We start from the raw sequence: 23,008 nt of genomic DNA, 5'->3' as shown, positions 1-23,008 counted from the left end.
AGGGGGCCGGGCCGGGGGCGACCCCCCCCCCATAGGTGTCTCCAACTCAGTGCACCTGGGTTCGGGCTTCAAACACGCCACACGTCGAGTCCGGGGTGCCTCCTCCTCACCTATTTGTTTATTTTTTACCCCCCCCCCCCCCCCCAACTCAGTGCACCTGGGTTCGGGCTTCAAACACGCCACACGTCGAGTCCGGGGTGCCTCCTCCTCACCTATTTGTTTATTTTTTACCCCCCCCCCCCCCCCCCCAAAAGAAAGAGAACACTTCTTTGTGAGTCAGAGATGTTCCTGGAAGAAGGATCTGCAGTAGGTGGCTCGTGCTTGGATGAGGGGCTGGGGGGGGGGTGTTAATGAAAACTTTATCGATCCGCTTTGCCAGATCCTTGCTTCGTTTTGTCTCCCTCTCCCAGAGCCAAAAGCCCCAAAACCTTCCCGACCATTTCTTGGGCATCGCGCTTATTTTTTTTTTATTATATTATTAGTATTATTATTTGAAGGGCCATAGGAAGTTTAAAGAAACAAATAAATAAGCCGCAACTGACTTGTGCAGCCACAAAAGACGTTGCCGAGCGAGGACAATAAAACTCTGGAACCCCTCGGGGCGGGGGGGGGGGGGGGGTTCGCCGAGCCGCCGCGGCGCCGGCCCCGGTGCCGAGCCCTCGGCGAGCCGCCCCGTCCCGTCCCGTCCCGTCCGGGCGGGGACGGCGCTCCCGCTCCCCCGAGCGTCGGAGCTGGAGCGTGATGGTTTGGAACCGGCGGGGAACAACAACAGCAACAAAATCTTCGTGGTGTCGGGGTTATCGATCCGCTGATGAAAGGCGTATGAATTTGAGAAGGGTCTAGCTTGGGGGTTTGTATCCTCAAAGGCTTTTCCTTTTTTAAGGCAACAACATTAACAACACTTTTTTAATTCTGGAATGACCTTGAGAGCTTTTTTTTAAAAAAAACTACATCAGTTTCTACCGGTGGGTTTGAGGGGGAGGCAGCAGCAGAAGGAGCTAGTGAAAATCGAAAATAGAAATAGGAACTGAAGTAGATGCAGTGAAACGTTTTCTTATAGAGCTATGTGAAAAGGGAAGTTTTTTGTAAGAATGTGTGAAAAAGGAGAGAGGGAAATAACGCAGTTTCAGATGCACTGAATGCATCTGAAGAGCGTATCATTCCTCACATTTTTATTAGGCCTTGAAATGCAGGAGTGATATGATCTGGAAGACACAGGAATAAAACGCCTAACTACAAGTTGAATAGCAGGCATTGACTTGCTGACCAGCGCTTACATGCGTGGTGGGGGCTGGTTTTGTCTGCCAAGGTATCAGAGCACAGTGCTGTGACAATGGCTTGCAAATGCTTTAACGCCATGTTTTATTGCTCTTAGGAGCTCTTATTAACTGTAGGTTTGGGAATAGGACTAATACTTTTAATTTGTGATGTCTTCACCAAGGTTTAAGCCTCTCCTTGGATAATAGAAAGGGACAGTTTTAAATAAGTAGGATAAACTGCATTCTTTGGCAGAAGGGGGAGGGAAAGGGTGGAGGAGAAGGGTGTTTTTTTTTCTTCCCCTTTACTGGTTTTGTAACTGAGTCAATATTATAAGATCTGTGGCAAGAATGTGGCGTTGTGATCACTAATCTTTCTGTAACAATTTTAGCAAAAATGAATAATACTGGAATGCTATGCAAAATGTTTGGATTTTGTATTTTACTGCTCCTCCTTGAAATCTGCGAGTTTTCAAGTTTTGTCTTTCGAGTTTTCAGAATAATGACTATGAACAACAAATAACTTTAGAAACATGGTTATTACAGTGCTTATTGATTGGCTTGGCCTGGAGCCAAAGCAGCTCTTCTGCATGCATCAGAGTTGCTGATTTAAATCCTATAGATTCTTTTAAATATGCTAGTCTGTTTGAATCGTTAAAGGGTGTATATGTAGCTATTTAAGAGCAGTAGATCAGTTTTTAGTTAAGGTTGTTCAATTATGTCTTCATCGCTTTGGAGTTGGTTGAATGACTTGACAAGAGATTAAGCACAACAAAAGAAAAGGCAGGGTAACAACAGCTGCCTTCCAGTACTAGAGCACTAGTATTCCTAGCAGTTAAGCATTTTACCTTTTAGTATTATGTGGTGTCAGGTTTAAATGTTAATATTTATATTCGTGTTTACAAAAACGTTAGGCATTCTGATAATACATTAGACACTCAAGTCCTGCATATTTGTGTTTTGGGAGTTGTTTGTCTCTTGCATTTTTTTTTTTTTTAAGAAAATTACCTTAAGATCTGATACTAAGGAGTGAATTGATCTCATTAACTTTTCAGACAAAAGTAGCAAACAGTCATCACTAGTTTGTACTTGTTTAGTTACTGTGTGGTAAGAACTTTAAGGTGTGTCCTTAATGGCAGCTGACGATTCTTGCTGCGAAGCCTTGTTTATTTTAGGTAGATGTTTTATACGGAATTTCCAGTGGGACAAATTACTACACTGACTGCACTTATTCTTTCTGGAGACTGACTGTAAGCATAAGAGAATAATTTTACCATGCTGAAATCGGTATATGTTTTTTCAAAGTCATTAAGTTTTGCGTGTGTTTTGAGAGTTTTCCTACTTCCTTTGTTTAAACATTCTTAAACAGGGCATATCATATATAAATTTTAAAGATTCATACGGCACTATTAGGCTGAATTTAAATTTAAAATGAGTACCTACGTTTTGTTGATTGAAATAGAAATAAGTGGATGTTTGCTGGTTTTGAATGTGGTGAGAGGACTATATTTGTATCTTGTAAACAAAGTTTCATATTAAGTAGTCTTTAGAGAATGGCTTCCAGGCTTTGGATTAGAGTGAGTGAGTGTGTGTGTGTGTNTCCAAATTTTAAGTGGATAATGGCTTTTTTGCTTTGTTTTGGTAGGGGTGGGGAGAGAAAGATTTAGGGTAGGGGCTAGAAAGAGGAAGCTAATAAACTTTAGCACCTTTATCAGACTGTCTTACAAAAAGTTGCTTCATGTTGTTTTCCCCTTTCATTAGATCATGCAATTACTTTTTGAGCACTTATTTTTAACCTTCAGAATGTATCTTCTTGCTCCTTACTACTATATTTTCATTTAGAATGATGTTGATATATCAATATTATCTCTTATGAAGAAAAAAAAAGTGCTAAGTTACTACTGTGACCAGGAAAATAATTTTAAAAGGGAACTGTGGGTTTCACTTGACTTTCAAAATGGTGATTACAGTAAACTTTTAAGTTACAAGAATCTGAGACTTTGTAATTAAGGAGCTGTGGGGAAGTGTTAAGTAAATTTTAACTTTTCTTTGTTCCTTGGGACTGTTGTTGTTGTTGCAACTCTCTAACCTGAATCCTGATGTGGAATTCATTGTCCTAGTAAAAGATTCCATACACAGTATATGTAAATACGCTCTCTTTCCTGTGTTATGAAATGCTGTAGCTACTGCTGGCATATGGAAAGAGCAGTTCCCCCCTCGCTCCTCCCGAAGGTAAAACGGGCTAAGCTTTCTTTTCTTTGCAAGAAGCTGAAAGAAGAGTTTGACCTTTGAACTCGCCCTCACACTTCCACACTGCTTTCAGGATGATTAAATAACCAAGGATATTTGCCTGTGTCTTATGCTTATTTATCTCACTTAAAATGTTCTAATACTTAACTGTTGAGGTGTTGTCTTTAAATATAGCAAGATACTGCATTTCGGTGAGAGCAGAGCTGCCATTTGCCAGCTCAGCCCTCTTATTTTGGAGACTTGATTTAGAACATTGGTGTTCCAATGAGATACTCTTTCCGCATCACATAACTACATTAATTTCCAGCTCCTGTTCCCTTTATAATGTACCCTGGGTCCTTTTTGATGACCCTTGATCCCTTGTTTTTAAGGTAAATCCACTAACAAAAAGTTTAAAAAGTTTTTTTCTTTCTGGTATACTAGTGTGATCAGGGGATTCTGCTGACTACTGTGTGCATGCTTTTAGAGAAGTGAATCATATCTCAAGAGACTCGCAACTGAAGACAAAAGTAAGGAAAAGGATATGACCAAGCTATGTAAAATTCTGAATTCAAGTTGTATTTTAAAATTAAAAATACAGCAATTTTCCAGGCTATACTAACTTAATTTCTTGTACACATCTAAACAAAGGCTGCTCCAAAAAAGATTTGAAATCAAGCTTGTCCTTAACAATAAATTTTTAAATGAAATTCCTAAATAATCTTGGTTTTTTGCTGATGGATATTTTCTGTGCTAAACTAGGTGCAAGTCATCTAAAAAAAAAGATTAAAAATTTTACTGACATTTATGTTATCACTTTGGTCAGAACGTAGTCTTTAGAAATCTAATTCTTTTCGTTCTTTCTTGGTCTTTTTTGGGGGGGAGGTTTCTTTCTTTCTTTCTTTTTTCTTTTTTCTTTTTTTTCCCTCCTTGCACCAAGTTAATTGGTGTAATAGAAACAGGCTTTCAATTTCAAAGTAAACCAAGGTAGATGCTGGGGAAAATGAGTTACAGGTCAAAAATAAAAATTACATACATGTTCGGAAATACAGTGTCTTAGAGTTAATTACAGAAGATAGAATGTTTATCAGGCTGTCTTGAGGATTACAAAAGAAAGTCTGAGAGGAAATGTGGTTAGAATATGCAGGAAAATCTATGTAGATCAGTGTGACTTAATTTGAACAGAAGCCCTTCCTAGTGTAAGTGAATAATTGACTGGATAGTGATTTTTTATGTGCTAAAGATTTTATGTAACTAAAAGTATCAAAGTCTGAGTTTGTTTATGCGCAATGGGTACACTTGCATTTTTCTGTGTAATAAAATGTAGTGCAGTTTGTCCCTGACAGAAGGGAACTAAGAGGCCACTGCGTTGTGCTTATGCTTTATCGTGGTGATTGTTGTGAACGGATTGGGTGAAATCTGTGGTTTGTCAACCTCTGTCTCTTTTGGTACTTAGGTAGGAGGAAACAAATGTACTCCAAAGATTGTCAGGAAAATAGATACAAAGGTGATCTAGAGAAGCCATAGCTTCTGTTTAGCTTTAAGGTTTGTCTCTGATGCCAATTCCCCCCCCACGCCCCCCCAGTAAAATGAAATTGTGTATATGGGACAGCTGCATATGGGCTCTGGTTAGAAAGGTCAGTTTCCTGTGGATCCTGCCTCCTCTTCCCAGGACTGTTTGGTACTAAGTCACCACATATATCCCTTCAGCCCACTAGTGAGGGAGAAGATATTGCTAAGCAATTAAGAAATGTTGAGTCTCTGTCAGTCTGTGCTGGTCTCTGGAAGATCTCCCACCTGTGTGGAACAAGGAAGGCAGCTACTGGAAATGTCTATTTTCAGCTCTTGTCTATTTTAGTATCTTTAGATGCTAATCTGTGGGATGATTTATGCAGAAGTAAATGCATCTCCCTCGGGTTGTCCCTTTCCTCTGTCTTTCAAGACTGTTTTTTTGTTTGTTTTGTTTTGTTTTCTGAGCGCATAATTGTGGCTATGTATGAAAATGGCAATTTCAGAGGAGAGGGGGGAGAGGTGCTGCTTTCCTACAAGGTCTTGGGGTATGTGCTGTGATGAGGAAGAAGTAAGATTTAAAGTTGAAATCAGATGAGAATACTAGAGAAGATTAATGATGTTAGCATAGAGAACTGTTTGGAAGTGGCTACTTGTTTCAAATGCAGAAATAGCGAATAATATTTTTTCCTGTTACTTCAGCTGTGCTGCTTAAAGGGGTGCAACTTCCATGTTATTGCTGTGAAGGAACTCCTGGCTCTTGAATAAGAAGGAATTAAGTCTTAGTTTGGTACACTCCAAATTTACCATTTCTTTGTAGTGGTGGAGAGGTCTAGTATCTTTCTGCTAGACATGAGGCAGGCTCTGAAAGGTGAGACTGACACAAACTAAAAAGGTATCACTCGCTTTACCTGTCCTGGAGAGAACAATAAACTGTTTGTAAGGTAAGGGGTCATTGCCAGTTTAAATGTATGCAATGCCTTGATTTAATGAAGTTGCATCATATTATGCAGCAGGAAAATGTGTCCCAAACTTGTTTGAAAAGATCTGTCGTGTATCTTTCAGCCTTTTTTTTTTTTTTACAGGTATTGGCCCTTCGTAGTGCCTAAAGTAAACTTTGATTTTTGTGCTCCCTAAGAAATTTTCTCTTAACTTGGGGCAGGGGGGAGGGTAGGAGCTCTGGTTATTAGAGCAGTCGTTCTGATCTTTAGAAGTCAATACTTATTTGTAGTACTTCCTCCTTTAATGCCGAGAATTAGTCTCTTTTATATTTGCTCTTGCTCAGTGGAGGAAAAACATGTGCAAAATGATGCAAGCTTATATGTTCTCTGCTTTAAAAGGAATAATTGCATCTTTTGATAGAAGAGGCATTCAGTTCACTGAGGACACACATTCAGCTCATCCATCCTTTGCCAAAACACTGTTAGACATATAGCCTTAAAGAAAAAGGGACTCAACAGGAAAAGCTTTTTTAAAGAAAGGATATCCTTTGTTTCTATTAGTATAGATGACTGAAATGGGGAGAGGGAGTTTTCCTAATATTGTTTATTATTAACTACGAGTTATTTTCCACTGGTGATTAAAATCCTGTTCAGTAGACCTAAGGGGGAAAATGACTTACAATGTCTGTCTTACCTGACTATAAAAAAAAGAAACTTTTTGCATAAAATCTTTCTAAGAAGTTTGTGTAGGAATGCCTGGAGGGAATACCTGGGTAGTAACATTTTTGCATTCTGGTGTATGTCTGTCTATTTCTTCAGATCAATTTTTATGGATTATCTTAATATCATTGCATTTAGAAAACTCTACAGTTGTGTTACAAAGGACTGTAGCTGAGGAAAATATAGTGCCTCTTCTAGAGAGCATAAAAGATAAACCATGAAAACCTCTCTTAAGGATAGTGTTCAAAGCTTCAAACTTGAAAGGTGAAGACTAGCAAGAGGACTTTAGTGTACAGCATCTAGGGAGTGGAAATTCCAATTTGGGGTCATCTTTTATGTTCTCTTTTCAACCTGAACGTTGTCTTCATTTTGATCTTTCCTGCAACTGAAACAAACAACTCTCTTCCTCCCCTTCCTCCTCCCAAATCTCTGCTTCCTCTAGAAGTATTCATGTTGTTTCTTTATTTGACTGAACTGTTAACAAGCTTTTTATTTAAAAGGATTTTTGTACTTGACTGCTTGTTTCTCGTTCATATATATATATATATATATATATATATATATATATGTCAATGTTAGGTGTACTTTCACACTCCTATATGAACAAAGAAGTGGACTGGGAAGTTGTGTTAGTATGATTTACAGTTAAAAGATAGAAAAAATATCTCTTCCCTTCCCAAGACCATAATAGAATGCACAGTAATGAAGAGTAAGTTATTGGCTTCACATAGTGTTATGAAGAAAAGCTGACTCTTCTGCTATTCTGCAAAATAATGCTTTATCTGTGCTGACTTTTATAGCTTTCCAGTGTTTAACTTAGGTGATAGGCAGATAGACAGTTGTACTCTTTCAGAAATAAGGTCACAGTCTATGCAGCAAATAACATGTCTTCCTTCCTAGATTTAGGGGCTATCCTTTCATCAGATTGGGATAGGAAAGACATTTCTATCTAATGCAGGAAGACACCTTATTGTGTGAGGTGACGTGTGTGCCTTTCTCCTTAAATGCAGAAAGGAAGTGGTGTGCTTGCAATAAAAATTCAAGTATTTGTAGAGATAGACTTGAATTTTCATGCTGTGGATATTCAGGAATCTGGCTAATGTTTTGGAGCTATTGGTAAATCAGACCCTCGCAATGACTTTTTTTTACTTTGCTTGCTGTCTAAGTGTAAGAGCCTATGAGGGCAACGGTGCACCAGCACTGTTTGCACAACAGAGCTTTTGTAACTGATGGGTCCTAGAAGTCCTACCTGATACATGGTGTCCTAGTGTCCTCTGGGTTGTGCATCTCAGGAGTTGAGAGCACTTGAATTGTTAGCTGCCATTTGGGAATGGCGTACATCTCTTGATAGCCTGTGTGCGTCTTGGTGTGGTGCAACTGGCTTGACTTTGTGCTGAGCATACTCTAAAATAGAAGAGATACTTTAAATGTAGGTGAAGTTTGCCTTGGCTTAGGCTTTTCTTTGAGAGTTTGAAATTGTATTTGTGTGAGTTAGTTTATGGTTGATATTGTCCCTGAATATAGATGTAGCCAGTTGGAATAGGAATTCTGGGTAGGTTTGTTAGTGTTTGCAGGCAAAGGGTGGATGTCTCTATAAGGAGAAAGCGGTGATATTAAATAGTTTGTTCTGTGTCCTTAAAATAGAATCAGCACAATTATTTTGAAAAAGCAGAATTTTAGATTTTAATAAAAGGGGATTAAGTAGCTTGTCAATGGATTTGGATGAACAATCATCAATATAAAACCTATTTCAATTAGCAATGCCAAAGCCAAGCAATTTGTTCTCAGGCATAAATATAGGGAGAGAAAAGGATATCACTTTTAGTGACTCTAGGCAATACCCAGAAAGGTCTTGAAACATGAGGAAAATTGAAAAAATGGTTTCTGAAGACAAGTGGTAGTTCAAATTTTATGGAAGTTTTTCGGGTCAAATAGATGCATAATAAAAATCAAAGTAGTATTTAATCTGCAGCAACTGATTCTTCAGGCTTTTGGGGTACGGGTTTCTTCATTGATGGCATTGGATCATGTAGGACTTAAACCTTATGGCACCTTGGTAAGCTAAAGAAACTCTGCCTGTCAAAAACTGTTAAGCAGTAATAGCTTTGCTACTTGCCCATGGATTTAAGGGGCAAGTAACATTAACAATTAGCTGAAGTAGCTGTATCTGTATTAGGAAAAAATCGATTCAGAAAAGTAACTCAAATGTCCATTGTCTCCTAAGTTGTAAGTCTTCTAGTTTTTGAACTTCTGTTTTTAAGGAGCTGTTGCAGCAACCAGGTTAACTTCTGCAATAGTTCTAGTTTGATTTTTTTTTTAATATAGTTTAACAATAGTTTTGCTAGCATAGAATTAGTAAGGTACAGCTGTTTTTCATGATACTAGGCATGCAACTTTGTGCTTTGTGGTGTTTGAAACAGGAAATTCAATGGTTGGACTTTGCTGTTCTCTGCAAGGTGTGTCTAGAATTTTTATTACGTATTCATGGAAATTTTGAAATGCAGGAAGTAGAATTGCAATAAAATTACTACTGATAGGTCATTTCCCAAAGAAATCTTTGAGACTATAATATGTAATCTTTGGTTGTTTAATTTAAACTAAACTTCTCTACAGGCACTTAATTAAATTTTGTCTGTTTTAATAATTCATTTATATGCAGCAGCTTTTTGGTGTGGTTCGCAAGTTCTGTAGCAAGTGCAATGAAGACAAGATGTTCTCTATGGAGTTCGTTTTTTATATATATTTTGTGATGTTTATAAATAGGTATTGTTGCAGATCTGTTGAAATGGTTGACTAGAAGTCACATAAGCATATACGAATGCATTGTAGACTACAGTTTGCTAAATGCTCAGGCTCTAGGATGTTGGAAGTTTGATAGATAGCATCCAGTGCATGTTGCTGTTCACAAATGGTGATAGGAAGTCAGAAGTCCAGGGTTCTTTGTTGTCTTGCTTTAATGTGAGGAGGGATAGGTCGTCTTTTATTTTTAACCTTGAATAGCACATTTATAGCTCTTTCTCCTCAGCTATTGAAAAGAAGCATATTTTGTTCTGTTTATTTCTCCTTCACTCAAAAGATCTGTCTGTTGCGAGACTGGCAGGTTGTATCCTGTCCTCTGTGTGTGTGTGTCTCCTGTGGCCTTTTGATATCTACCGCTGAAAGAATACTGCAGGTGCCCCAGGTACTGGATTTTTGTTGAGCTACAAATGATACCAGTGCTCTCCAAAGCTGTAGGTTGTTTGCTTTCCCAAGTAAGTAGTAGTACAGGACTAAGGCAACTCTGGACAGTTTTGCTGCTGCTTTCAGAGTTTTGAATAACAGGAATGTAATTAATCAGCATTTTTGGTTTTCAACTCCAAGGCATTATATTATCTTTACTGGGGAAGAAAACTTTTGTTAACAGTGGATAAAATCCTAGTGCTGGTATTGAGTTAGTAGTTTTAGTATGTGTTAGCTTGTCTAAACAGTGAAAATGTAAAATCATGTCCTGCTTCTATAAGCAATCTCACTCTTCAGAGTGAACTATGAAATCAGTAGATACAAAAATAAGACTAGAGTCTAGCTCACCTTCTAATGCTGGTATTCTTGGTATCAGTTTGAATATAATTCTGTCGAACTATACCTGCAGTTTTCTTCAGAAATGCTATCTGCAGGTTGTTTTCAAGTCTCGAAGTGTTATCTCCTGTATCCAGTGTTATATCTAAGAACAATAGTTGCTAGTGTTGCAAATATGTTTCAGATTCTCAAACAGGAATATCTTGCTTTGCTTTGTAATGCTGCCTAGAGGATGAGCTGTGGCCAGTTCTTCAGAAGTGTGCAGCGTTAAGAATGGGAAGTCTCAGCAGCATTTGGTGACTAGCAGGAGTTGGCCCATGCAAGTAAAGTGCTCTGAAGAGCTGCAGAAGAAGTCTCTGAAGGATTAGTTGTTCAAAACTAGTTCGAATAAAATTCGAACCCAAACTTCAAACTCTTCTCCTGATCCATGTCATAAGGCTGTGTACTTCTGCAGCTGTGAAGATAGGCTTAGTTTTGTAGATAGTCATTTAAGTAAGTCTGCTTTAATATATTGAAATGAGCTGAGATTGGAATGGAATGGACCAATTTTCAAATAAATGTTGTTGAGATGGATTTACACAAATCAGTGACCAACACAGGGCCTTTTCTAGACTTGACTTATGTCAGTGTTTTAAATTCTAACAAATCATGAACCATGTAGTTTTATAGTCTTTTACAGTGTTTGTATTATTTTAGGTTAAGTTAGAGTAGAACTGTGTATGGTGATTCCAGTTATAAACATCTCTCTTCTGTGTCTATCTTGTTTCTGAATGCTGAAATCTGTGCCCTGTGAAGGCCAGGGGGTTGAATGTGGATTTTGACTGTTTCTTCATTTGTCTTCTCTACTCTTAATTCTTGTTGCTTTATCTATGTTTGTATGCTGTAAAGTCATGTACTGAGGAGAGTAACAGTTGACTGTTTTTCTGTATTTGTAGAGACAGTAGCAGTATGTGGGACTTGAGGCACTGTTTGGTGTTTGGCTCTGACTTCATGCCCCTGATACGCCTTTGGCCTTTGTGTTCTTATACCCATCACTGAGAAATTTACGTCTCTGAATACACTAAACTTTGAAGCAAGTTAATTTTTTTTTACCTTGCCTGGATATTCACTCTAGGTGTTCAGGAGACTGCAAAGCTAGTATTCATTTCTAGTTTTCAAATAATTTTCAGGCAAATAGTCACCATTTAGGCACATGAGCTCTGCCACAGCATGTTATCCTGTTGTGTAAAAATACATCTTAAAGCTATAGTAGGAATAGAACAAAACAGCAAGTTAAAACATGTAGTAAATCATGCTAGCCAGCACCCTTTGATATGTTTTTTTATTATGCTTTCCAAAAAGGAGAAAGCTTTTTGAACACTTCAGCTTTGAACTTATGTTACAGCTGGTCTTCCACCTGCCTATTTGGAGTGAGTGAGAGCTGGAAGGTTTTAGAACTAAATAGAAAACATAGAAAAGCAGAAGCATAGGATGAAACAGAAGAAATTCAGAAGTGGTAGGCTGGGACCTGCCTGCTACAAAAGATTTTTGAGTCATAGAGAAGTTGGAGAGGAAATGTTAATCATGGCAGTGACTAAACTGAGAGCTGGGGTGAAGGACATAATTATAAAAGATTTTGCTGCAGAAGATCCAGATGAACCATCCACCTGCCAGCTAGAGGGTTGTTCACACTCTCATTCCATCCTGTGGGCTCCCTCCATTCTTCATGGTTAACTTGAAAGGTGATAATCAAAAAAAGGCCAGAAATGATGTTGGTATCAGATCATTGTCTAGACTTGGATTAGAGGACTGGATAGTGAGGAGACCAAGCTCAAAAGGCTTGTTAGTCTCCAGAATTGTCTGCATGATGTCAAAAAAGGAACTGCTAACTATGCAAACTAAAACTTTGCAAATTAAAATAAGTTTTCTAGTGTTGTGAATTAGTACAATGTGTGGATAAAACATTTAAAATGTTGGATCTGCTTTTTTCCCTTGCAATAAGTTGTCATATCTCATTCCAGGTGATTTTCTTGCCTGGGCTTGACTGTTCTGTGATAGCTAAAGACTTCCAATGCAATTGAAGACATCATATCAAACCTTGGCTCTATAAATATGCCTTCTAGTTTCTGCTTATTAAAGGTTCCTGCTACCCCCGCCACCTCTGCTAGAGATGCCTGCTCTGCCAGCCGGTGGGCCTGTGGGAGCTTTATCTGCGTCTTAGCAAACCTGTTTGGGCCCTTGACCTATGTAAACAGTTCAAGCTCTGGCTGATTTCCACTGAAATGTTTCAAGATTTAATGGCTTAAGACTACCCTTGCTGTCTGAGTAGATCAGAAAGTAGATCAACTTCTTTTCATGAGGAAAGGTCAGAGAAAGTAACCTTCTGGGTAGGCAGCTGCGTCTCTTACCTGCCACGATGGCTTGGAGAATGGAAATCTGGCTGTAGCCTGAATTTTTAAGGAGCCAATAGTTATTCTTTGCTTGAAATGAAGCAAAATGTTTCCCCCCCCAAACAAGTCAGAAGTTGAGACGAATTTTAAAGCTGCCTTGCTTATACTGTCTTTTGCTATAGAGCATATTGTGTTTTGAAGTATATTAATTGAAGTAATGTGGATCACTGGCCAGATGTCTTTTATGAAATGATTTGCAAAACTTTCAGGTTTAAGTCAAATCTTGAACACATTCTTTTCATTGAATATTTGTGTGTGTGGGAATGTGCTTCATCTTGAAATGTTTCTTCTTTAATTTATATTTCTTTCGTTTGGTAGACCTTTCATTTATCCAAAGAAGTTGATCAGGTAGAGTCCTAACCTCCACAATACTATGATTTTACAGCTGAAAGAGTAGCAGCTGTTATGCTGCTAACAGACATTGGAATTTTTGTGAAGACTTAAATTGCAATTGTCATTAAGTATATCAAACTTTTAACTTTCAGAGTATCTTAACCTTTCCTTTTGGAATATAATCAGTTAAACACACATTGCTTGCTTTAATTTGAAATCGGAGGCATTTTTTTTTTTGTGTATTAGTTGGCTGCTTGGATGATTTTGAATACTAAAACTGTTCAAGAAACACTGTCACTGGGCTGTTTCAAACTTTGACATAGTTTGATTGGACCAGCCCAGAATAGTGACACAGATTTTAAAATGATCTATGATATGAAAAGCTTTGAGTAATGGCGTTAGTGGTTGGTTCTTAGCACAGGGATTTGTATTGACACTTACTGTGCACCAAAATTCTGAAAGCCAATTCCATGCTGTCTAATCTTGAAAAAATTGGCTTTTGCTTGAAGGTCATTAGAGAGCAAACAAGCAAAGTCTTACTGTGTCTCTACTGTGCTGGTTTCACAGGTCTGCAGCAAGGTTGCTTTCACTTGTTGTTCACTTTTTGTGAATTCAGTTTATATGTGCATTGAAATAGGGATTCAACAACTTTGTGTAACTGGGTAAGAATAGGTTTAGAACAGACAACGGATAAAATGTTGCTTTTATGTAGCAATCTGAATACAGGAATCCAGGTAGTGGAATACAGGTATGTTCAAAACTACACTTTTGAAATATTTCAAATATGGTAGGTAGAAAAGAGACCAGAGTGTCTCATGCCATGTATGTTTGAGGGAGTATTTGGTAGTTCTCTGGCTCTCATGTTTTCATTATTTGGGAGACAATTTTTTTTTTTTTTTTTTTTTTTTTTTTTTTTTTTTTTTTTTTTAAAGAATTTTTTTTTTTTTTTTTTTTTTTTTTTTTTTTTTAAGTCTTACTGACACTATTTTCTCATTCTCTCTCTTTTCCAGGTGGTGTTCTTCGTGGCACTGAACTTCTCCTTGAGTGTATTTTCCCCAATAGAACCATTTGAAATATTTGTACAAAAAAAGTAACTGCAGCTGACTGTTTCTACAGGCTTGAAAACTCAGAAGAGAGTTCAAGAAACTTCAGTCCATCGCTGACAGAACCATTGGATACACTTTCAGTGATGTGTGAACATAGAAGGATGAAAAAATAACACCTGTTTGTGGAAAAAAAACTTTTCCTGGCAGAGGTCTTCTAGCTTTGCAGACTTGCAAGCACATTTTGGAGAACTTTACAAAGTGTCCTTATAGTGATTAGTGAGTATCCCCAAAGTTGCATTATAATACGTAATAGGGAACAGAACGTAGGAAACATGCCAACTCAGCCTCTTTTGGCATACATGGATGGACCAGATGGAATAGCCAGTACCGTTGGTGCACAGATGGAGAATAATGATGCCTCAATGACAATAAAAGGAACAAATACAATTTCTTACAAAAGCTTGCAAGAAAAGTTTCTAATGCAAGCTGAGGGATGCATACCTCTGGACTGCATGTTTTGTGATGAGTCTTTTAAACATCCGGAAGAACTTGGTAAGCATGTTTTAACACAGCATAGGCCCACCCTTTGTGAACCAACTGTCCTACGTGTTGAAGCAGAATATCTCAGTCGCCTAGATAAATGTCAAGTAAGAACAAATTTGTCTTTACCAAACAATGAAAAGGACAGTGAAGAACTTAGTTGTGAGGTTTGCGGACAAACATTTGATGAGGCTTTTGATGTTGAGGCACACATGAAAAAGCATAAAGACTCGTTCACATATTGGTGTAATGTATGTGGAAGAAGATTTAAAGAGCCATGGTTCCTTAAAAATCACATGAGAACGCATACTGGGAAGCCTGGTTCTAGAAACAAGCTCCAGCAGGGTTCTGAAAGCCCTGTAACAATAAATGAAGTGGTGCAGGAGCATGTAACTGAAAATGTAACGTCACCTTACAAAATTTGTATGGTTTGTGGTTTCCTATTTCTCAATAAGGAGACTTTAATTGAGCACAGTAAAGTGCACACCAAAGAATCAGTATCCAGTGGTGAAAGCCCCCAAGTGACTGGTGAGTCTAATCGAGAAGAAGCTTCTCAAAGAGAAGAATTTCTGCGATTCTTGAACTTAAGACCAAACTTGGTTCCAGAAAATGACAAATCACAAAAGCCTGTGAAGTGGATAGCTGAACTAGATCCATTCAACACATATCAAGCATGGCAGCTGGCTACCAAAGGTAAAGTTGCAGTTGGCCATGGCCAAATTAAAGAACCAGGACAAGAAGGAAGTACAGACAATGATGATTCTTCTTCTGATAAAGAGGAACTTGGTGAAATTTGGAATGCAAATAAAGGTAACCAGACTGAAACTACAGGGAAGTCAAAAGTAAGTAAGAACAGCAGCTATACAGGCAACGGTAACTTATCCCAAGACAAACTGAAACATCCCGGTGGTGAAGTGCCTTCTATGGAGATGGATTCTAAATTGTCCCAAAACAAAGAGAAACCGACACACTGTTCAGAGTGTGGTAAAGCCTTCAGAACATACCACCAGCTAGTCCTTCATTCCAGAGTGCACAAGAGAGACAGGCGGACTGATGGAGAGACTTCAGCTGCTTCTAGGACATGCTGTGCTGATATAATTGTAAGCTTGGATGAAAATGGAACAGTAGAACGAATGGAAGGAGGCTCTGAAGATGGATCTGAAGATGGGCTTCCGGAAACACTTAATTTAGGTGAGGAGCGTTTTGTGTGTTAGATTGAAATAATAGTTACTGTAGTATTCAGGAACTCTTCAAAGGTGAAGAAAGTGTCTTGACTTTGTCAATTAACTTTTTTAGAACTTGGCCAGAGACTATGATGGGGACTATGATGGGGAAGGGAAAAAAAAGGTATTTTTTAAAAAAGGAAAGATTCTAGTACTGCGACAGAGATCTCTCAGGTTGCTTGAGCTCCTTGCATTTTTGACTTGGGTTTCTAGAATTACTGAAATAGTTTTAGTAGTCTCACTGTTTGCCCCTTCTCTCTCTGTGTCAATAGAAAGGTTGTTAGTTTTACAAGATACTCCTGAGTACTGCATAGCCCTTCTTGTCCAGCCCACATCCTTACAAATAATGCTTCTGAAGAAGTCACTGCATTTTTCATACTTTTTCTGCACAGAAAACATCCCATGCTTGATGCCAACAGTTGTTAGGATCCTGAGAAGTAAAGAGTAATTCTAACCTCTTCTCTGTGCAACTGCATGTTGCGTATTTCTTTTGAATGGTATATAACTTCAAGGCCTAAATGTCAGAACCAGTAACTTTGTAAATTAGTTGCATAAAGACATGTGTGCGTGCTCTTAATATGTGGACATGGTATGTGTAAAAGGTATATATAACTCCTCCTCTTTGAAGGGTGTGGTAACGCTTCTCTTTACCAAAGTAGGCCTGTTTGAGATTCAAAGTTAATCCCGCAGAACGCACTGTCTTAGAAAAACATGTGGTATTGATCCTAAATGCTTCCTCACTTGGAAAATAAGTTACAGGTCTGGGTACTAAACAAAATAGCAAAAAGTTCTAGCTAGTCTTGCACCGGTGGGTGAGACATACTTTGGGGCTGCATTTGGAGAACAGACACTTACACAATCTCAAGAAAAGGCATAATGTACAGAATGTCCTGGCACACACGGCTGACTTCCATTTCTGGTAATGTGCAGGCCTTTATTTTGCCTCCAGTAACAAAGGAATAAAGTTATTACCTAATGTTAGCTTGTTTGCTTTGTAGTGTCTTATCCTAAGCAACAACTGCTTTTATTGTGAGATGCTGAGTCATGCTTATTGGGACTTTTATCATCTGCTCGTTTGAAACGGCTATGGCTTGTCTTAGCTGTAGCTTAGCCATGCTTAGCATTTACAGAATAGAAGCTTTCCAGCACACGAGCTTCTGAGAACTGTTTTATGCCATCTATTTGACTGATTTCTTGGTATTTAACTAATACCAGTCAAGCAAAACTTCTTCCTTCCTTCTCCTACTGTAGCTTTCTAGTCAGCTTGGACTTGGATATTTTACTTAAGTTGTGGCAACAGTTTTTCAATTCAATCTGCCAAAGAAATCATGTTAATTTGAGTAGTGTGTTGTGTATAAACTTTCTGCCCTTTCTTGTTAGACATTATGCTGTGCTTGCCACCCTCTAGTGGTAACTATTGCTGCTTACACTTACATGAAACCATTTTTAAACCGTGAATTTGTTCCTGGAAAACGTTTCGCAGAACTAGCAACACCAGCACTTCCCTCCTGCTGTATTTGCCAAAACATCAGCATTTAACACTTCTAGTGAAACAAGATTATTGATTAAAGCTAAGGATGTTGTTCTGCAAGCACAACAGTCCTTGGACTAGTACAAAAATAAAGGCCTGTCTTCCTCCCCAGCTTCCTTCCCCTCTGTGTTTTGCTGTGGTGCACAGAGCACTTCTACAGTCTGATTCATCACACTTTCTAATTGAAATGTTCCTTTTAAGATAAGAATATAGTTCATAAGATGTACAAATTTTTGCGATACTGTTCTCTTTTCGGTTCCTGTGGGTCATTAAAGATACTGTAATAGTTTTTGTTCTTTGAAGCCTAGTTTTGCATCTTGTTTGTTCTCTGGAGCTTCTTCATTACAGCTGCTAACCAGTGATACTTGACACAGATGGAAATTTTAAGTCTTCTGCTCTCTGCGTGCGGAAGTGCAGAACAAAGACACAGGCCTGTAGAAGGAGTTGACGACAGTCCCTCACTCTGCTTTTTCCTAATAATGACACCTAAGATAGTTGCTTATAACTTTAAATGGGACTCCAAATTTGCGTTTGCTCTTCATAATATAGCTATATTTTTTCCCAAAGATAAAAATGAAGATGGTTTGGAAAGAGCAAAAGTTAAAAACCTTGGAGCCTCCAGAGAATGCAGCTATTGTGGAAAGTATTTTCGCTCAAATTATTACCTCAATATTCATCTCAGAACTCATACAGGTAAATGGGCTTCAACTTTGTGGGAGGGGAAAGGTCTGCTGAATCCAACTGGATGGAACATTTGGTTTTGCTCAAGAAAAACAGAAGTTACCTTCAAAATTATGTTAAATTAAGAATAATGCTTTATTGCTGAAACAGTTGGAATTGCAGTTTCTAAATAGGGATTCATTATTTACATAATGTAAATCTTTTCAAATAGGGCTAAGTGTGTTGCACTTTTAACAGTATTTACTGTATTTTGGAACTTATTCTTTTTGCTTTAAGCAGTCAAACAAAAAGGTTTTAAAACTAATTGCCAAGTATTAAGTCGATTGCCTGCCAGTTGCTGCTACCTGGGAAAAAGCTGTGTCTGTTTTTCAGTTCAACTTTTGTTTTCCTTATCCAGGCAAACGCTTTCTACTTTTGTTAATGTATGTCCCTGTTTCTTTTGAAACAGCTCTATTTATAGATGAACTGTAGCATTTGTGTTGCTGAATAGCATACTTGTGGTATGATCAAGGGCTACAAATTGTTGGAGTTGACCTACAGCTATACTTCTTGCTTATCTCTGCCAAACATATTGTCAGCTACCATCTCCATACATAGGGAATGTGTGGAAAATATCTTCATCATAACCAGAAGATGTCACTGTAGTTAGCAATATTAGTAAGATGTACTACTATAAATGATTTAGAGGAGTTTGGGAATTATTAGTATGTGGAAGGGGAAAGAGGAAAAATCCATTTTATTGTTTTAAAATCTAGATTATTCCCTTGTTGTCTTTAACTGTATTCAAGACTTCAAATCAAATTGTATCAAACTTATTCACTGATAAAACTGTGTTTCAGGTGAAAAACCGTACAAATGTGAATTCTGTGAGTATGCAGCAGCACAGAAAACTTCATTGAGGTATCATTTAGAGAGGCATCACAAGGACAAGCAAGTTGATAGTGCAGCAGACGTGAAAAATGACAGCAAAGTTTCGTTACAGAGTCAGGAGACGGAGCTCTTGCTGGCTGCTGATGGTGCTCAAGAAACCAAAAATTTGAAGAGGCTTTTTGATGGTGCCAAAGATGCTGAGGGCTGCCCACCTGCAAAGCAGCAAAAGGAAATTCTATCCTTGAATAATGCAATAGGCAGCACAGTCCTGTTAAGAATGAAAAATGATCCTAGGGAATCAAACAAAGGTTCAGTTTGTAACAGTTCAAATCAAATTCACGAGAATGTGTTCACTCCTTACCTGGAAAAAGTAAAGGCTGAGAAGGAAACAAAGGAAGCTCAGCCCACTGATCCTCATAAGAGAGAGAGAGAGGCTTCTGTGGCGTCAGAGGGAGATGATGTCCAGTATGTTTGTGCTTTAAAGGATGGAAAAAATGTGAATGATGTGCAAGAGTGCACAGAAAACTACAAACACAAACATATGGTGGACTCTCAAGAAAAGCCTTTGAACTTATCTATTGGGACTTCACAAGAATGTTCAGTGGTTTCAACTGCTAGAGGCCTGCTAGCACCCAGCACCTGCCCGTTTTGTACTTACCGAACATTTTACCCAGAAGTCCTAATGATACACCAGAGGCTGATGCACAAATACAATCCTGACACCGTTAACAAAAATGGCTATAGAAACAAGGCTCTAGCTAAAGCCAGACGCACTGGATGCCCTCCAGCTCTGCTTGGTAAAGATGTGCTTCCTCTGTCTTTTAATCCTCATAAAAATAAGGCTTCCCCATCTACACAACAAAAGCTGTTGCAAACAGGGAAAGCTAAACAGTGTCACCCTCCACAGAACAAAGTCCCTCTCTTTTCAGTGACTGACTCAAGCAGCACAGCCCCAAGTAACCTCAAGTTTCATAAGCAGCAAAGTAATGTTGGAGCTCAGGCAAATAACTATAGACAACCTCAGCAAGAAATGCACTCCAGTTCCAGTATCTCTCCAGTATTGGACAGAGCAAAAAGACCTGAATCTAAAATAAAAGCTCTCAGTGTCCCAGTGTCTCAGTCTGGTGTAGTCAGCAGCAGTATGACTGGGGCTCTCGACTCTCACCTAAATGAATCTGCCTGGTCTTGTCATCGAGGAAGAGACTATCTTGGTGGTAAATCTGTGGGCAATGTAAATCTAGAGTATGGTGAAACATCATCTAAAAGAATGAAACCTAATGTGTTAGCTATTGAACATATTGACTCTGCAATGGCTAATTACAGAAGATACGAAATGAGCAGATTTCGTGTTGCAAACAGATATGCAAATCTGCTACCTCAGGAATGTTCTCGCACCAAACCTTCGTCCTCTGTTTTGCCAACCAAACAAGGGCTTCTGAATTCAGATGATGTTGATTCTCCTAACGTACTGACTGTTCTCAAACCTTATGAGCCATATAGCTCTGGATCAATTTACAGTTCTTGTGGATCTAGCAATGGCCAAGTAACCAGCTCTACAGTAGAAGGTACTGTATCTCCTTCCTAGATAAATGTTTTATTACATTACAAAGGAAGGTGAATGGAAGAGGATTAAGTGCACCTCCCCCCCAAGTCCCCAAAACCGTAGAGAGTATTAGGCTGTTTTCCCCATTTTATCAGATTCAGTTGATTTAAATATAAAAACTAATTTCAGCAAACCCCTTATTTGGAGAATTAGGCATGTAAGCTCTAAATTTTGAAGAGGGATATAAAGCTCCTCCAGAGCTTTTGTTCTCCTGGGTCTCTGATATGGAACATATATTGTTAGCTCATCAGAGCAATCCAAACAGGCTAATTAACTAGGGTGTGAAATGAGCTTTTCTGCTGATTTACAGGGAAACTTTGGACCATCTGGAATATTAATAGGAATTCTAAATAGTCCTCACCATCAAATGTTCTGTTCAGCTGCAAATAAGCTTGTATGCTACAGGATGTATTAAAAGACATAGAACTGATGTACATCTTGTTCCTCTGTTTCTCAGTGGGTTTTTTTGGTATTTAATTTTTAGTAGGAACAGAATACTAGGTTAAATCAAGACAACACATTTCTGCTATTCTAATTATGACATTTCATTGCACTAAATAGTAATACTTTACTGGGGAAAATCCTTGAACTAGCAGAGGTAAATGTTTCATGATCTCCTTTGAGAAGTTTGATACTTTCATGAGATGCATGCTTTTCTTGTATTTCTTTATCAGCATTTTCAAAACTTAGTAGGAGGTCAAGATTAAAAGGTGCCAGGTGATATTTAAGCAGTTGTTAGACATCATCCACAAATAGTGAAACATTTTCAGCACAGTTTAGTATGGAATCGATCCAAATGTAGGACATTGAATCCTGAAATGGCGATCATCTTAAACTGAATAGTGCATGTCTGCTGTAGTGTTAAGAGTCTTAAACTCTGTATATACACTCCTACTTGCTAGAAGTAGTAAGATTATTCTTCCTGAAGTAGTCAGGGTTTGTAGCAAGCAGTGATGTGTTACAATAGGCTAGAGCAGGTTGCAAAATACTAAATCTGCGTTTAGTTAAGTGGCAAAAGATCAAGTGGTGCCTGTTCTGGATTTTGTTTGTGGCGCTTGGTAAATGCCCAGGCCTGGGAAGGATGAAGGAAAGTGGTGCAGCTGTTTCCAGTCGAGGGAGTGGAGAGAGAAAAGCTAGCCTTGCTGCTGACTCACGGAAGGCATTGCAAAATGAAGTTAATTCCTAGTTTCATGAAGTGTCATGGATGTGCCATGAGCTGCAAGGGTACAGGGCTGGCTTTGAGGAATATGAAATGGGCACTGAGTTATGTATAGAATGCAGATGGACAGGGGAAAAGGACAAATATGTTGCTGTCTTTTGGTTCCTAGCGATTTGAGAGACTTAAGTACCTTTGGGTTGTTTTTAGTACAGAAGTAATTCATACAGCTGTAGAATTTATAGTACTTTGCAAGGCTATTTGTTTTTATTGATGGTTGGTCACAGCTAAGAGTTTAATGTGCGATCTCAACACTTGGTCACTTGGAAGAACCTCTCTCTGAAGACCAAGTAGTGCTTTAATTTGGATGTAAGCCAACTGACTGTGGACTTATGCTTCATGACGTTGACATTGTTATTTGACCAGATACAACATCCAGACTTTTAAGGAAATGCTTCTGACATTTCATCAAAATTAATAGGGTTTTATGCAAAGTGGAAAAGGAACATAAATCTTGCAGTTTCAAAGAGCTTCACAAGAGTAGCCTGTATGTCAAAGAATAGATGGTAGGCAGCCTCTTTCCAGCAAGGTAGTGCTCCTTTTCTGGCATTACCAATCTTGGGAATACAGAATTTCCTTTTTTTTCTAGTAGCTTCAGTGAGATTAGCCTATGGAAGTAGGAGGTGATGCAATACTATTTTTATGTAATGACTTCATTGGAATTCACATAATTCTTCTTTTGAAAGCTCCACCTTTCTGCAAGAAAAGTCTTACTGTGGTAGGCTTCTCTTCCTCTTCTACAGTACAAGCCTGGAAACAGTAGTTTATAGTCAAGAACTTTTTAAGTAGATACCGTTTCCAGTTATTTAAAGTTCTTGAAACTCTAGCTACAACTAGTTTGACAATATTATTGTCATGGAAAATAAAGATTTCATTGTTGCTGTGCTGTCTCAGGGCAAGAGATGCATCTCTTTAAGGCTGTTACCTTACTTGCATTGGAAAGACTCATGAAACAAAACTAGTTTGCTGAATTGTGTCGCTTGTCTTATATACCTCAGTAATACAGGGCATAAAAGCCCCTGGCAATAACATAGGGGATTTTAAGCCTCATTTTCTGGTTTTCTGTCCATTCTGCCCAGAAGTGTATGCATGAAACAAACCTTGATAATTTGGGGGGGATGGGAGTTGGTGAGGGCAACTAACAGGTAAAATGATAAGTATTAGAGTTTTAACATGGGTGGAAAGAGTAAAAGTGGGCTTCTGCATTTTTTTTATTTTCTGAAAAGCTGAAATACAGCTGTCTGTCTAAAAGTTGCAACTCCTAAGAGATGTATTTTGTAACATATTGTATGCAAAGTACTGCAGGTGTAGACCTGCAGGTTTCTA

General features: G+C 38.4%; 1 protein-coding gene across 3 annotated transcripts in view; it reads left to right on the top strand.

The window, feature by feature from the left end:
• ZNF217 (zinc finger protein 217) overlaps positions 1-23,008 on the top strand; it is a 28,474-nt gene that overhangs the window by 536 nt on the left and 4,930 nt on the right. The window contains exons 1-4 of one of the 3 annotated variants that reach the window (XM_085314077.1): positions 274-306; positions 13,983-15,749; positions 17,880-18,005; positions 18,833-20,428. In XM_085314077.1, the coding sequence (XP_085170203.1) occupies positions 14,351-15,749; positions 17,880-18,005; positions 18,833-20,428 (3,121 nt within the window). In that variant the 5' untranslated portion in view covers positions 274-306; positions 13,983-14,350. Of the gene's footprint in view, positions 1-273; positions 307-13,982; positions 15,750-17,879; positions 18,006-18,832; positions 20,429-23,008 lie in introns of those variants that run through there. The other 2 variants (XM_085314076.1, XM_085314078.1) reach the window with 2 other exon arrangements.

Source organism: Rhea americana, unplaced genomic scaffold (genome assembly GCF_003343005.1).
Source record: "Rhea americana isolate MKP2758 unplaced genomic scaffold, rheAme1 scaffold_4, whole genome shotgun sequence".
Taxonomy (NCBI): Eukaryota; Metazoa; Chordata; class Aves; order Rheiformes; family Rheidae; genus Rhea; species Rhea americana.
The sequence above is the reverse complement of the archived record's forward strand: the minus strand, read 5'-3'. Positions and strand labels throughout refer to the sequence as shown.